The 12,330-nt window shown below is 42.4% G+C and overlaps 1 protein-coding gene across 1 annotated transcript in view; it reads right to left on the bottom strand.

Moving 5' to 3' along the window:
* Window positions 1-8,750: 8,750 nt before the first annotated feature.
* Window positions 8,751-12,330, bottom strand: part of adgrb2 (adhesion G protein-coupled receptor B2) — a 133,746-nt gene continuing 130,166 nt past the window's right edge. The window contains exons 34-35 of the mRNA XM_041053130.1: window positions 11,302-11,355; window positions 8,751-9,085 (exon numbers count right to left, since the gene is read on the bottom strand). Coding sequence (XP_040909064.1) covers window positions 8,909-9,085; window positions 11,302-11,355 — 231 coding nt within the window. The 3' untranslated portion in view covers window positions 8,751-8,908. The remainder of the gene's footprint in view (window positions 9,086-11,301; window positions 11,356-12,330) is intronic.

The raw sequence follows: 12,330 nt of genomic DNA, 5'->3' as shown, positions 1-12,330 counted from the left end.
TCAAATGAATGTCAGGTTGCCTCAGCCAGCGAAGTATCCACCTCCAACACACACACACACACACACACACACACACACACACACACACACACACACACACACACACAAACACACACACACACACAGATACACACAAGTATCCACCTCCAACACACACATGCACACACCAGCTGAAAAGAATGACTAAAGTGCAGGTAGGAGGCATGGAGGTGGTCGCCCTCATTTGGACTCCTCACTACTGACCGCTATTGGACAGTTGGAGTTCAAGAGGCCAGCTTGGCTGTCTCATTACTCCTGAAAGCAGATGTGTATGGGGGAACATCATGACTCCTCACCTTCCTGTCCCTGTCAACGTATCTCCTGCACCCTGTTCCTCTGACAAACAGCCTGGAGGAAGCCGCCTGCACAGTCTCCTCCTCTGTTCTTTTCTGGGTTTTCTCGCCTCCTGGTGAAACACGAGAGGGATAAGTGGCTGTTAAACATCTAGCCGGTCCCAGTCGATGTATCTGTGGGTCTCTCGGCATGTGAGGGAGGCTGTGGTGGATTGCATTAGCCTAAGCCTACCACTAAATTATGCCAGTGTTTCGAGAAGCCCTTGGCAGTGTGGAGAGGCAATTCATTCTGACTAAATGTAGGTTGCCATGATATGTGAAGAGTGCTTTGTGGAGAGAGCTTGGTGGAGCCAAAAGAAGCTTCAATGAGTCCTTTACCTCAGCTCTGAATAAATCACCCTCAAAGTGTCAAAGACCACTTGTGCTTTATCCCTGCCTGTATGATGGGGACTGAGACACTCAATGGATAAGAAGGGCCAGAATTTGGATGAGGGACAGCAAGGGCATTTCATATGGACAGCCATCTAACGCCATTGTGGAAATCAGTCTCAAAGGAGCAGTCTGGCTGTGCTATCAGCGCCAAAGAACTGGGCCAAAACTGAAATATTGGCATTGTGAAGCATTCAGGGATCTGATCCATAACAGCACAGATGAGAATAAGCTGTTTAGTCAAACATCAGAGAGAGAGATGTCTATGGCATTCCCCAAAAGGGTTATTAATGGCTTTAACTTGGTTTAGAAGTCTTAGATAACTCAGTTTACATTGTGATCTTCTACTTTACATTTTATCCTTGAGAAAAACTTCACAGAGCCGTTCTCAGCGTCAGAGTTTTACTTTCATCGGAAGCTCCTGTCCACTATGGCCTTGTCCACTCCATCCTCTCTTCTAATCCGTCAGTCTGCTCCTTTCTCAATGTCTCTCTCGGAGCAGCATGGCACCGGAGCCTGTGGGACAAAACCATCTGTCAGCCACCGAGGAGGGACAGTGAGACATGCTACAACCATTAGAGCAATGGATTTCTACTGTTTCCACTTTCACCTTACAGCAGTGTCAAAGTGAGACATGTAATTCCACTCGCAGGTTGCTGCATACCGTATTCCCAAGTTACCACACACTGTCACTTTGCCCAAATTCCTCAATGTTCCAAGGGTGTTCTTTGTTTTCCCTCCCTGTTGTATTTGTTTTGCTTGTTTTTTGACTTTGCTTGTCGATCTTAATCCTTCTCACTCACCCTCTCCCCCTGCTTTCACACTTGAAATACCTAAGTTACTGCAGGCTTAAAATAGCTGTAGTCCTTGTCCATAAGGCACAGTTTTTCTTTTTTTCAACTGTATTTGTTCAAAAATTGCTGTATTTCCAAAAAAAAAAAAAAAGTTTGATTTCATTTTTCTCCTGCCAACAGCCAATGTAATTTATATTATTCAAGCTATGCCTTGTTTAAGAAAGCTTTTATGTTTGGTGATGTTTAGGTGGCCTGTGGAGTTTTCTTGTAAAAACTTATGTCTACATTTGGGAGTTTCATTGAGGCCTGACAAACGCTTTCAATTCATTTCTGTCTTCATAAAACATTTACAAAGCTGTTTCTCTGAATATTTAAATCCCTATTTAAAATAGCCAGGGGAGTGGCCTTCATTTGAACAAATGAAGGCCATTCACTAATAAAGTTAAAAAAAGAAAAAATGGAAATTACCTGCAACCTACTACAATAGCTCACATAGCAAATTTAGTGTAATCTACTTTTCCACTGCACTAATTCCAACACTCATCGCTCCGTTGTTCAGAGTTTTTATTTTTTTAACAGAAATAATGTTTTTACATTCAATTAATGCTACTCCTTTCTTCTTTGGGGTACATCTTATCCATGTTCCCTTCACCAAAACTTAAGATTTCCTGATATTTTTTTTCCACATTAACAGCCAGTAAATAGAACACTTGATGTGACTTTTGCTGCACTGATGGAATTAATGCAGTGGAAATAGACGTTATATGAAGTAGAAGGTAAGAATAGACGTATACTGAAGTTATAAAGGTAAACATGGAGGATGTTTTAACTTTTCATTAACTGGAGAACAGGGGAAATTGTAACTAATATAAACCTGTCCCAATTAAAGGCCTGCTTTTTTCTGTTAATGTGATAAATAAAGGCCTTGGTTGCTGTTTCAGAATTTACAGTACATTCTGTCATGCTAGCACTCTTCTTCTTCACTGCATTTACTGGCACAGCTCTATGCTTCTTTGAATGTTCCTGCCATCAACTGTTGATCAGTGGAACAGCATCAAACCAGCTCTTATCTATATTGTACCTGATTATGGGCAGATCAACCTCTTAGAGGGTCCTGAGCCAAAAAAAAAAGTACTGCTGGACACAGCAGTCTACACAGTGCAGCTTCATGACATACACAGAGACCAACCAGTATTACTGTGCTGGAATAACACCACATAGCCCCGATTATCTGTGTATCAATTAGTTTGTGGTACTATGATGTAACACAGCTTTATCTAATAAAATGCACCATGTGAGCAAAACACAAACAATAATAAAAGTCTAAACAAATAATTAGTTAATAATGCAGGACATACCGGAGTTGATGTTGTACTTAAGGGACACGGTCAAGCTTTGCTGCAGTTGGTGTTCCAGCGCTGAATCTGATACAGTAATACTGTATGCATAATTCTGCTGTTTTGCAGGGTTCAGTAGAGCAGCCCCTGCATGTTTGTTTGGGGGGGTGACGTCACAGGTCTGGCAATCCTTTTGTGCAGTGGTCTCTGGGAATAGCAAGACAAAACACCACAGAAATAACTGCTTGTTACGGAAGCTGTAGCCAAAACACACAGAAAAAAAAAATCGTCTTGTGGATTATCAGTTTAAGTATGCGTAAAAAGTCTAATGCTTCTTGTTCCCGCTGTGTGACTATTCAAACCACACACTAGAACTCTTTGCATTGCTCTATTGTGTAACTCAGCTATATTAAATTTTCAGGACTTGCTGTTCTTAGCACTAAAACACGCTAATCTCCCAGGGCTGTCAGGAACACGCAGTAGCGTGTTGTGTCTTTATTGTAAACATCAAGCAAAAGGCAGCGTTGACAGGAGGTTCCTGGTGGACACAGCCTCAATCAAACTGGAAATTTGCTGTACCGTCTTCCAACTCCTGTTTGTCCACTCTTCACTTTGTTTCCCTGTGTTATTTGTCAGCAGGGTCTCTCCTTGGGTCACTGGTGACAAACCCGTACCACAACTTAATTACCCACAAACCTCAGGGAAAAATAACCAGGAGGCACTCTAATCACTGTGACTCTACTGCCAGGGGTAATGTGAAAGCTTCTTCCTTGCTTTTACTCTGTCACCATGCATTTCATCCTTGGGGCTGGCTTCTCTATTTTCTTCCTCCTCTGACCTCCCTCTCATCCCTCTCACTCCCTTGAGAAAGTTCCAGTTGGTGGCCTTTCTCCAGGGTGACTGATGGCAGCTCCATGGGCAGACTCATCCACACTTACAGTAATTACCCACAAGCCCCTCGGAGGGTAAATGTAGAGTGACTGAAGCTTGCGCACGGTGCCACCCCCTCTTGTTCCATCATTGCAGCACCACTGACTGGACCATTAAAACCCATCCACTGTGGCTGTTTTCACCATGTTACATAACAAAACCATTTTTGAGAAATTCCACTTTGGAAGAGGTTTGTTATTAGCATAAATATCGCTCAAAGTTTATACATTTTTAATGAAATAATCACTTTGAGTTGACATTTCCCCCTTTGGTTATTCCAAAGCAACATAACTTCAAACCCACAGAACTGTTCCTCCTTGCATTTTCAGACAGACCAGCAGGGCCTCAGATTGGACACAGTTAAGCTTCAATGCTTCTGGGTAACAGAGTTTGTCATGCCCAACACCCAGAGTGATATTATGAAAACATGGGATTGCGAGTACACTGCAAATCAAGAAATAGCCTAGTCGTTCTCATCCACAGATGCCCTTGAAGCAGCGCAGTATACACATATGAGACACCGAGATCGATTTGAAAATTTATTTTCATATAAAAAGACACTATGAAAACATTAGAGGACTACTTTGTACAATCTTATGTATAAAAAGAACAAAAATGAGGGAGAAAAGGAAAGGGAGGCTTTTTCAGTAATAAATCAACTGGAATGTTGGATGGATGTATAGCAGTCGGTTAACACCTAAGCATCAAAGGCTGAAGGGCGGAGGTGGAGGTGAGCAAAGCTTTTTTCGAGTTGGCTTCCACATGGAATTAACTTGCAAATTTGTTTGTCCATGTTTCGTATTTATTTCTGAGTTTGGGAGGTTTCTAACACAAAGAGAAAACAAGGTGACACTGACAAACTCTGACCAGCATCTTCTTGCATTCTCGTCACAGTTTCTCGTAGCAAACAAGTTGCAAGTTGCACATTCAAACAACCAGTCAAACATCTGTTATCTCAGTCAGTCGAGCAGCATCTCACTTACCATCCTTGAAGGTGAATTGAGTAAAACTCCAGCCCTCGTTGAGCTTGAAAAGTCAGTGAGGACGGAGAGAGAAATTAGAAAAACTATGGAAAATCTCACTGATAGAAGAGAAGGAACAAAATCGCATACTACACTGAAACCACACACTCACAGTTCTTTCCTTCCTTCCTTCTTTCCTTCCTTTCTTCCTTCTTTGCTTCTGCAAATCCCATTTATAAGTTACCATGGGAACAAAGCTTGTTAGAGAATTCAACTAGAGCTTTCTCTCTAAAATGTTCAATTTTACAAATAAAAAAAACACAAAAAACTAATTTGTCTGTGTAAAGGTCACATCTGTTTCACCTGAGACAAATTCTTTCTTCTGCTATAGAGTAACACCCATCGACTGAGGCCGTGGAATTGACGGAGCGCTGCTTTGTTCTATTTGGACACACTATACGGTAGATCTGGATCCTGAGCCTCACAGAAGGTCATGTGAATGTGACCTTAGCTTGGCACCTTGGGGCCGAGCCTATCTCGCTCCTCTGAGAGGAGGCGAGCTGTAGGTTTGCCTATCAGCTGATTAGCTTGAAAGGTTAGAAGGGCCGCGCTCTTGTCTCGCCATCTGCGCTGCGCCGTACTACTACCACATTTGGGATCTTTAAACAGATGGTTTGAGGGCTGCATTGGAAAATGTCAGGACAAATCGCCATCCCCGGATAATTACTGTTTTGAGCACCCTGTCCCCCTCCCCCTTAATCTGCATCTCTGCCTGCCTCTAGCTTTCTCGCTATATATATACTTTGGATCTTTTTCCTCGGATACCAGTATCTATCACATCACTTTTTTCCCTCCAAAATTGTCTCTCATCTCTTCTCATCTCCGGACTGTTAGATTAACGAAAGCTGCTTTGAACATAAACAGAAAAGTTTTCAAGCCAGAAAAGTTACAATGTCCAGAGGACATTAAATGTAGAGGATGTGTTGGACACTGTAGAATCCTCAGTTTCCAACCTCTTATTAAGAATCCTAACCTTGACAAATCAGAACGAAACAATTTCCGTCCCATGTCCAAGCTCCCATTACAGTCTAAAACTGTGTACATAAAGTTGTCTATACACAGCTTCTGTCTCATTTAGCAACCTCACAGAGATGTTTAACAACATCACAGAGAATTTCCAATCAGGCTTCAGGGCTCGTCACACCACAGAATCAGTTCTCCTTAAAGTCTCAAATAACCTATCTTTAGACTGTGGTAAATGTGCCATTTTAATTTTTTTTAGACCTCAGCACGGTTTTGGCAAGGGTTGATCATTGTTTTAAACCATCTTATGGATGAGGATGGCGTCCAGGGAACTGCCCTCAAGTGGTTTGCATCCTACTTAACAGACAGGTCTTTCTTTGTTAAGATGGGGAGCTTCTCCACTGCCCCAGTCACGTGTGGAAGACGTCAAGGTTTGATATTAGGGCCTTATATCTTCCACTGAATCCAGGGGATTCCTGCTCTATCACATCCAGCTTTAATTGCCTCCAGGTTATGAAATGCTGAAATGCTGCTGATGGCAAAACTGTCCTCAGTCGAATGTCAGCTAGACAGAAGTGATTGTTTTTGGTCCCCCACCAACACCCCAGGGAGTATAGCTAAGCACTTTGGGCCACTGACATTGAGCCTTCATGCCTATGCCAGGAATCTTGGTGTCATTTCTGACTCGGCGCTGAAATCTGATCAACTCTGTAGTGAAAGGTTTCTATCTTCGCCTGAGGAACAAGGAAGAAGACTGTTACCACTGCACAAATCTCCTCAAGGCTTAATTTTCGCAAGTCAGTCCTCTTCGTCTGCAGCTGGTGCTGAACGCTGCAGTGAGACCCTTAACTGGTACCAGAAAAAGAGACAGCATTACACCAGGTACTAGTGTCCCTACACTGGCTACCTGTAACAAACAAGAAGGTTCTTTTAGTTCTTTTTAAAGCCATACATGGGTTGGCACCCCTGCATATTTCTGAACTTCTACTTCTTCTTCTACTCCAACTGTAGGCTTCTTAGATCCTCAGAACAGTTGTTTTTAACAGCTCCATGATTGAGTCTTGTGGGTAAGGGAGGTCGTGGCCTTTTTTTTAGACCAAAACTCAAGTACATGGTTTCAATGGCCTTTGGTTGCTCTTAGTGGTCTTAGAACTTTATATTTCTGTTTTATACATTGATCTCACAAGTTTTATTCTGTTTTATATTTTTGCACATGTTTTGATATTCATTGTTGTTATTCTTGCCTTCATTTTACCATCTTTTGTTCCTTTGTTCAGCACTTTGGTCAACTCCGGCTGTAACTATGCTATATAAAAAAAATTGATTTGATCTATTGAATTCATCCTCAACTCTGACACAAACTGAAGGACTGATGTGCTGATGAAGCAAGAAACTGGTTGTTCTTCTGTAGAGACTGAAGTAAGGATGTAGAATGTCAAGTAGGAAGCATCGCCACTGGCCATCTTTTTTTTCCCCCTCTTCAGTCTGTCACCTTGTAGCCTTTTAACCTTTGTGACTCCTTCTCTGTCTTTCTATTTCGCTCTCCCTTTCTGCAGCTGCTGTGATGACAAGTGCAGGATACAATCACTTGGAGAGGGATCCATGTGAACAAGGAATTATACAACTGGCTTCACTGCTAACATCAAGATTTCATGCCTCCTGGTAGCGAGACGCTGGGTGGGCAAAACCAGCAACAGAGCAGGAGAAAAGGGGAAGAAGGTGGTAGACGAAAGCTAAACAGGTCATGTCTGGTTTTAAGTTCTTGGGAAAGGAAGAAAAGAGCAGCTAAACTGATCGAGAGTTCACTGTAAGCAATACGTTTTTGAGGAATGAGAGATGCTAAACAGAGCAAGCACGAATTCCATTTGCACTGAAAATGACTGAGATATTATCTTTTTCTGGCATCACTATGATTGGTGGTGGCTGAAATGGATTCAGATGCTGCAATCTTTAAAGGCCTTTATCTCGGAGTAGTGGGGGGGTGGGGGGGTGGGGGGGGGGGGGGGTGGGGGGAGGAGATGCGAGAATCTGCATGACGATCACTATCCTTCTTTTTCCTCATGGGTGGATGACATGCGGCGCACATTACCTCAGAAAGCAAGCTCACATTTGTGTGCTGTGTGTTCCACATGGGTAAATTCTCACAGGAAATGAAAAAAAAAAAGAAAAAAATAGTAATGAAGAAAAAAACCAAACCAGTCTGAAAATAAATCAATTCTTCTTGAACAGTTAGACCATAGAACAAAACTCAGTTGGTAATTATTTGTTTCAATTGTATTTTTTTTTCATTAAAAGTTTAAACCTGTAGAGGAGGACATTTTTAACTAAACCATAGAAAACACACAAAGAAGGGGGGGATATGATGTTGACACAGAGGATGTGAGAGGACTGGATGGATGGGATTCTTGAACTGGAACAAGCAGAGAGGATGAAACATATCAACGAGCAGCTCCTTCCCTGTCCCCCAACCCCTATCCATCCAAAATGATGAGAAGACAAAGAAAAAAAAGGAAAGATTGAGAGATTGAATGTTGTCGTCATCCATTAGAAGGGAAAAGGAAATAACTGAAAGCAGGGTGCCTATAGGGGGCTACCAGTGTGAGAAACCTCAGTGAGATTTTTTTCCCCTTGCTATAAAAAGAACTGAACGGTGCAGAAATATTCTTCTTTTTGTTTTTTGTTTTTTTTACCCCCCAAATCATCAAACAATTGACAGAGATTTTCTTTTTTTTTCTCCAGAATAAAATCAAGACATTTTTCTCAGAAATAAGTTTTTCATAGTTTTTTTTTTTTAAGTTCATTTAAAAATTTTCCTCAATCACAGACGTGTCAAGCCCCTGTTCTTTCTTTTCAATAGTCTTTGTGAAAATATAGAGTAGAACAGTCTTCTTTCCATGTCTGTCCACTGCAGAAGTAAACAAATACAGTATGGGATCCGACAGAGCACATTGGAGGAGACGGGGAGAGTGTGTGAGATCTTTGCCAAAAATCATGTACTTATGTATAGCTTTTCAGAAGTTCAGTATCTCTGTGTGCATCTGTACCGTATCTTGGGATGAGAGAGTGTGTATTCAAGTGAGTGTGTCTACATCAGCGTGTCTTCACACTTCAGTCTGGAAGTCTCCCTCGGACGAATCGGGTGTGTTAGCAGAGGAGGAGTCCCAGTTCTTATTGTGCAGCTCCATCCGGTCCTTCTGCTCCCCAGGCACGATGGACAGCTCAGGGGTCATGGTCTTGAAGCTGTCCCAGGAGCTCTGGTCCTCTGGGGTTGACTTGTCCTGATGGAGGAGGAGGACAAGGAAAAGGGAAACATAAAGAACAGTTACCGGCAACTGCAGGCGCCACAGGGAATTGGAAAACAACAACAAAGTCTCAGTTAAAGTTCAGTTCTTGTTTCATATAAGCTGGGTTGTATTTTCATGGTTCTGGATGTCATTTTAATCTGAACTAATGACAGTGGCAACAATACGAAGGAGTTGTTCAACAGGAACACAAGCAATTATGATATATTTAAACAAATCACCAGGTTAGCTAAACTTATTTCAGGGACAAATAGAAAGATTAATTGCACTATTACCTGAATTGTCTGTTTTCAACATCCAACCAAACTTACATACGAACGTCCAGATTACCAACTGGGCAAAGCCAGACATTGAACAAACCCTCAAGGACCCCGAAGGCCTTAGATTACCTGTTACCTGTCTTATCGTTTACCCATCCATACTTTTTGCCATTTTACGAAAGGTGCCAGGGAACCAGAGGCCCACAATTAATACCCACTAACGGTGGGTTAATACAACCCTGATTTCATGTTTCTGTTTTGATGTACCATACTCACCGTACTTATATGTGCACACACACACCTTTCTGAAACAATGATGGATTATTATGGATGTTTAGTGTGCACTTGCTCTTTTTTTTTTTTTTTTACCTCAAAAGAAACTCAGACTGAACTATTGGCTAGTTTCCAACCAGTTGGATTATCCAACTGCTCATGGCTGTTGCCATGTCGATCTCGGTTGCAATGGTGTTCCCAAATTACAGCAAATATATTTGGTGATCACGATTTTATCATCGGATTTGATTATGCTTTGGCCAGTTCTGGCCTGTATGAAGATTTGGAGATGGACACATTTAAATATGGACTCACAGAAGCTGGATTTGATCCGGATTTGGTCTCTAACCTTTGCAAATGTCAACACACAGGGAAGCCCACCACTCAGTGCCATTTCTCATAAGTGAGTTAACCTCACAAATACTAATAAGCAGCACCATACCTACCTGCAGATCAAGACACCTCTCACATCTATCATCAAAAAACTACTTCTGTTCTTTTATTTTGAGAAATGATACCTGTCCTCCTTCATTTCCCACCTCTCCCAATCAGTAACTTTTCAAATCAACTGAAACCCCTTAAGCCTGCGTCTGAGGTTTCTGCACGTGTGCCGAAGATGTGCCCACCATGCATGTAAAATACATGTTGGGGGATTAAGTTGAAAACAGAATTAGAGGTAGCATTATGCATCAGATAAGGGCCATTATTCAAATCGGAGTCGTTATCTCACACAGATAATGATTTCACAGATACGAGCTGGGAAAAGACATGAGGGATTGCTTGCCCAGATGACTCTTGCGGTGGAGCAAAACATACAAAGACAAAAAAAAAAAAAGAGGCCAAGACAGACTACTCGTGGTGCTTTCCACAGACATGATGGACCCAGCTGCAGCAGCAGAGCTTTTGGACTTCATGGAGATGAATATTCATACTCTAAATGTCTAAATGAACATTCAGACGATGAATATTCACAGGATTTTGAGACTAAATTCTGTGATGTCGCTTACCCCTACATCTATGTGCCTGTTTGTACATATGTAATCCACTAGGGTAGAGAGCTGTGCTGTATCTGCTCTTCGAATCTATCTCGTAAACAACTCGGCTCCCTCTCTCTCAGCTTCTTTCATTCTGTTTGCTCAACATTCTTTTCCCACAATCCCACCTTCCTGCCATTGCACCAACTCTTGCAAAGTACTCACATGTAATTCAGTTTGAGCTATTCACACCCTCAAACCCTGTCTATCTCTTCATCTGAGACACACACACATACATACACACATTGATCTGCTGTAGCACAGCACCCCCCTCCCCTTGCAGAGTGATGATCGCCTCCCGAGCGCTAGGGGGCAATATCTGCCTGATTATCATTCTCCCTGCATCACAGCCTGACAGTTGGTAAAATGAATACAAAAGGCATAATCTGGGAGGCAATTTGCATGCTAAATGCTGGCGAAGGAACATTTTGTAATGCAGGAGTGTGGGTAATGCTGCAGTTAAACCCAACTTTATCCCTGGGAGACTAGGCTAACGCGATTGTGCTGCTACTGCGTGTCTATCCATTCCCTTTCGCCATCTCTGCCTGCTTCCATTCCCTCCTTGCCCCAAAGCTCCATCTCATCCCTCTTTCTCTCTCTCTTTGCCAGAAACCCCTCTACTTACACTCGACGAGTTCTTTTCACCTCCGGCAGACGAAATGCTCCATCGCTTTTCCCTCTGTGGTGATGAAATGGGAGGGAGAAGACAAGGAGGAAGGGGGGGTGGGGGTTGACAAGAAAGAGAGGAGAGAGAGGGAAAGAAAGAGAGTGAAGAAGGGAGAAAGGAAAGGGAGGGGGGGGGGGGGTCACAGTCACTGACAACTCTGCCCTGAAACAACAGCATTCAGCATTGTTCCAACACCTTCAGCAGGTGACCAGGCAGTTGTTGCTTTGTGCTCACACTTCACCCCTTCTCTCTCTCCCTCTCTTTGTCTCCATCTCTCAATACCCCCCCCCCACCTCTCTCACGAGATAATATAACACATGTTCACACTGACAACATGCACACATTATTGAACTATGCTGGAACGGGCGGTATTTTTAACATCCTGACCTGAGAGAGCTTAGAGAGGAAGACTGAGGAAGCAAGGACGGGGTGATGGAAAAGATTCTACATGTTACGCACCACTAATAGCAACTACAACGACTATAAAAAGGGATAAAAGAAAGGACAGCGTGTGGGCGTAAAGTAAGCTGATTCTAAAAGCCGTAACAGCAAATCTACTGTGCAGTGCTGGAGGCTTTACAGATCACGTTTTCTAAGTAATGTTGAAAGAGGATAACTAATCTGGTTATTAGTGCTTGGAAATGCTATCTACACTAATAATGCAAGCATTGTTGATTTTATACTGTATGTGATAACACAACACATTAAAGAGTTAACACTGGGCTATAAAGTGGACACTGCTGACTCTGAACGTTCGGCCTCTGACTTAAAACACATAAACCTTACCTCCCCTGCTGTATCTCTGCAGTGTTATCTGATGTGCTTTTTATGTCCCTGTCTTTTTCATGCTTATGGTGGCTTGCTTTTATATGGGTAGTCTGATTTTTTGTTTGTACACAACATTCATCACTGTTCAGACCTACTATTGATGGTGATGAGTCCAGTCACATCAGTGCAAAAATTATGTAACACAAATCTCATAGTGTT

The sequence above is a fragment of the Toxotes jaculatrix genome, chromosome 13 (assembly GCF_017976425.1).
Source record: "Toxotes jaculatrix isolate fToxJac2 chromosome 13, fToxJac2.pri, whole genome shotgun sequence".
Classification (NCBI taxonomy): Eukaryota; Metazoa; Chordata; class Actinopteri; family Toxotidae; genus Toxotes; species Toxotes jaculatrix.
The sequence above is the reverse complement of the archived record's forward strand: the minus strand, read 5'-3'. Positions and strand labels throughout refer to the sequence as shown.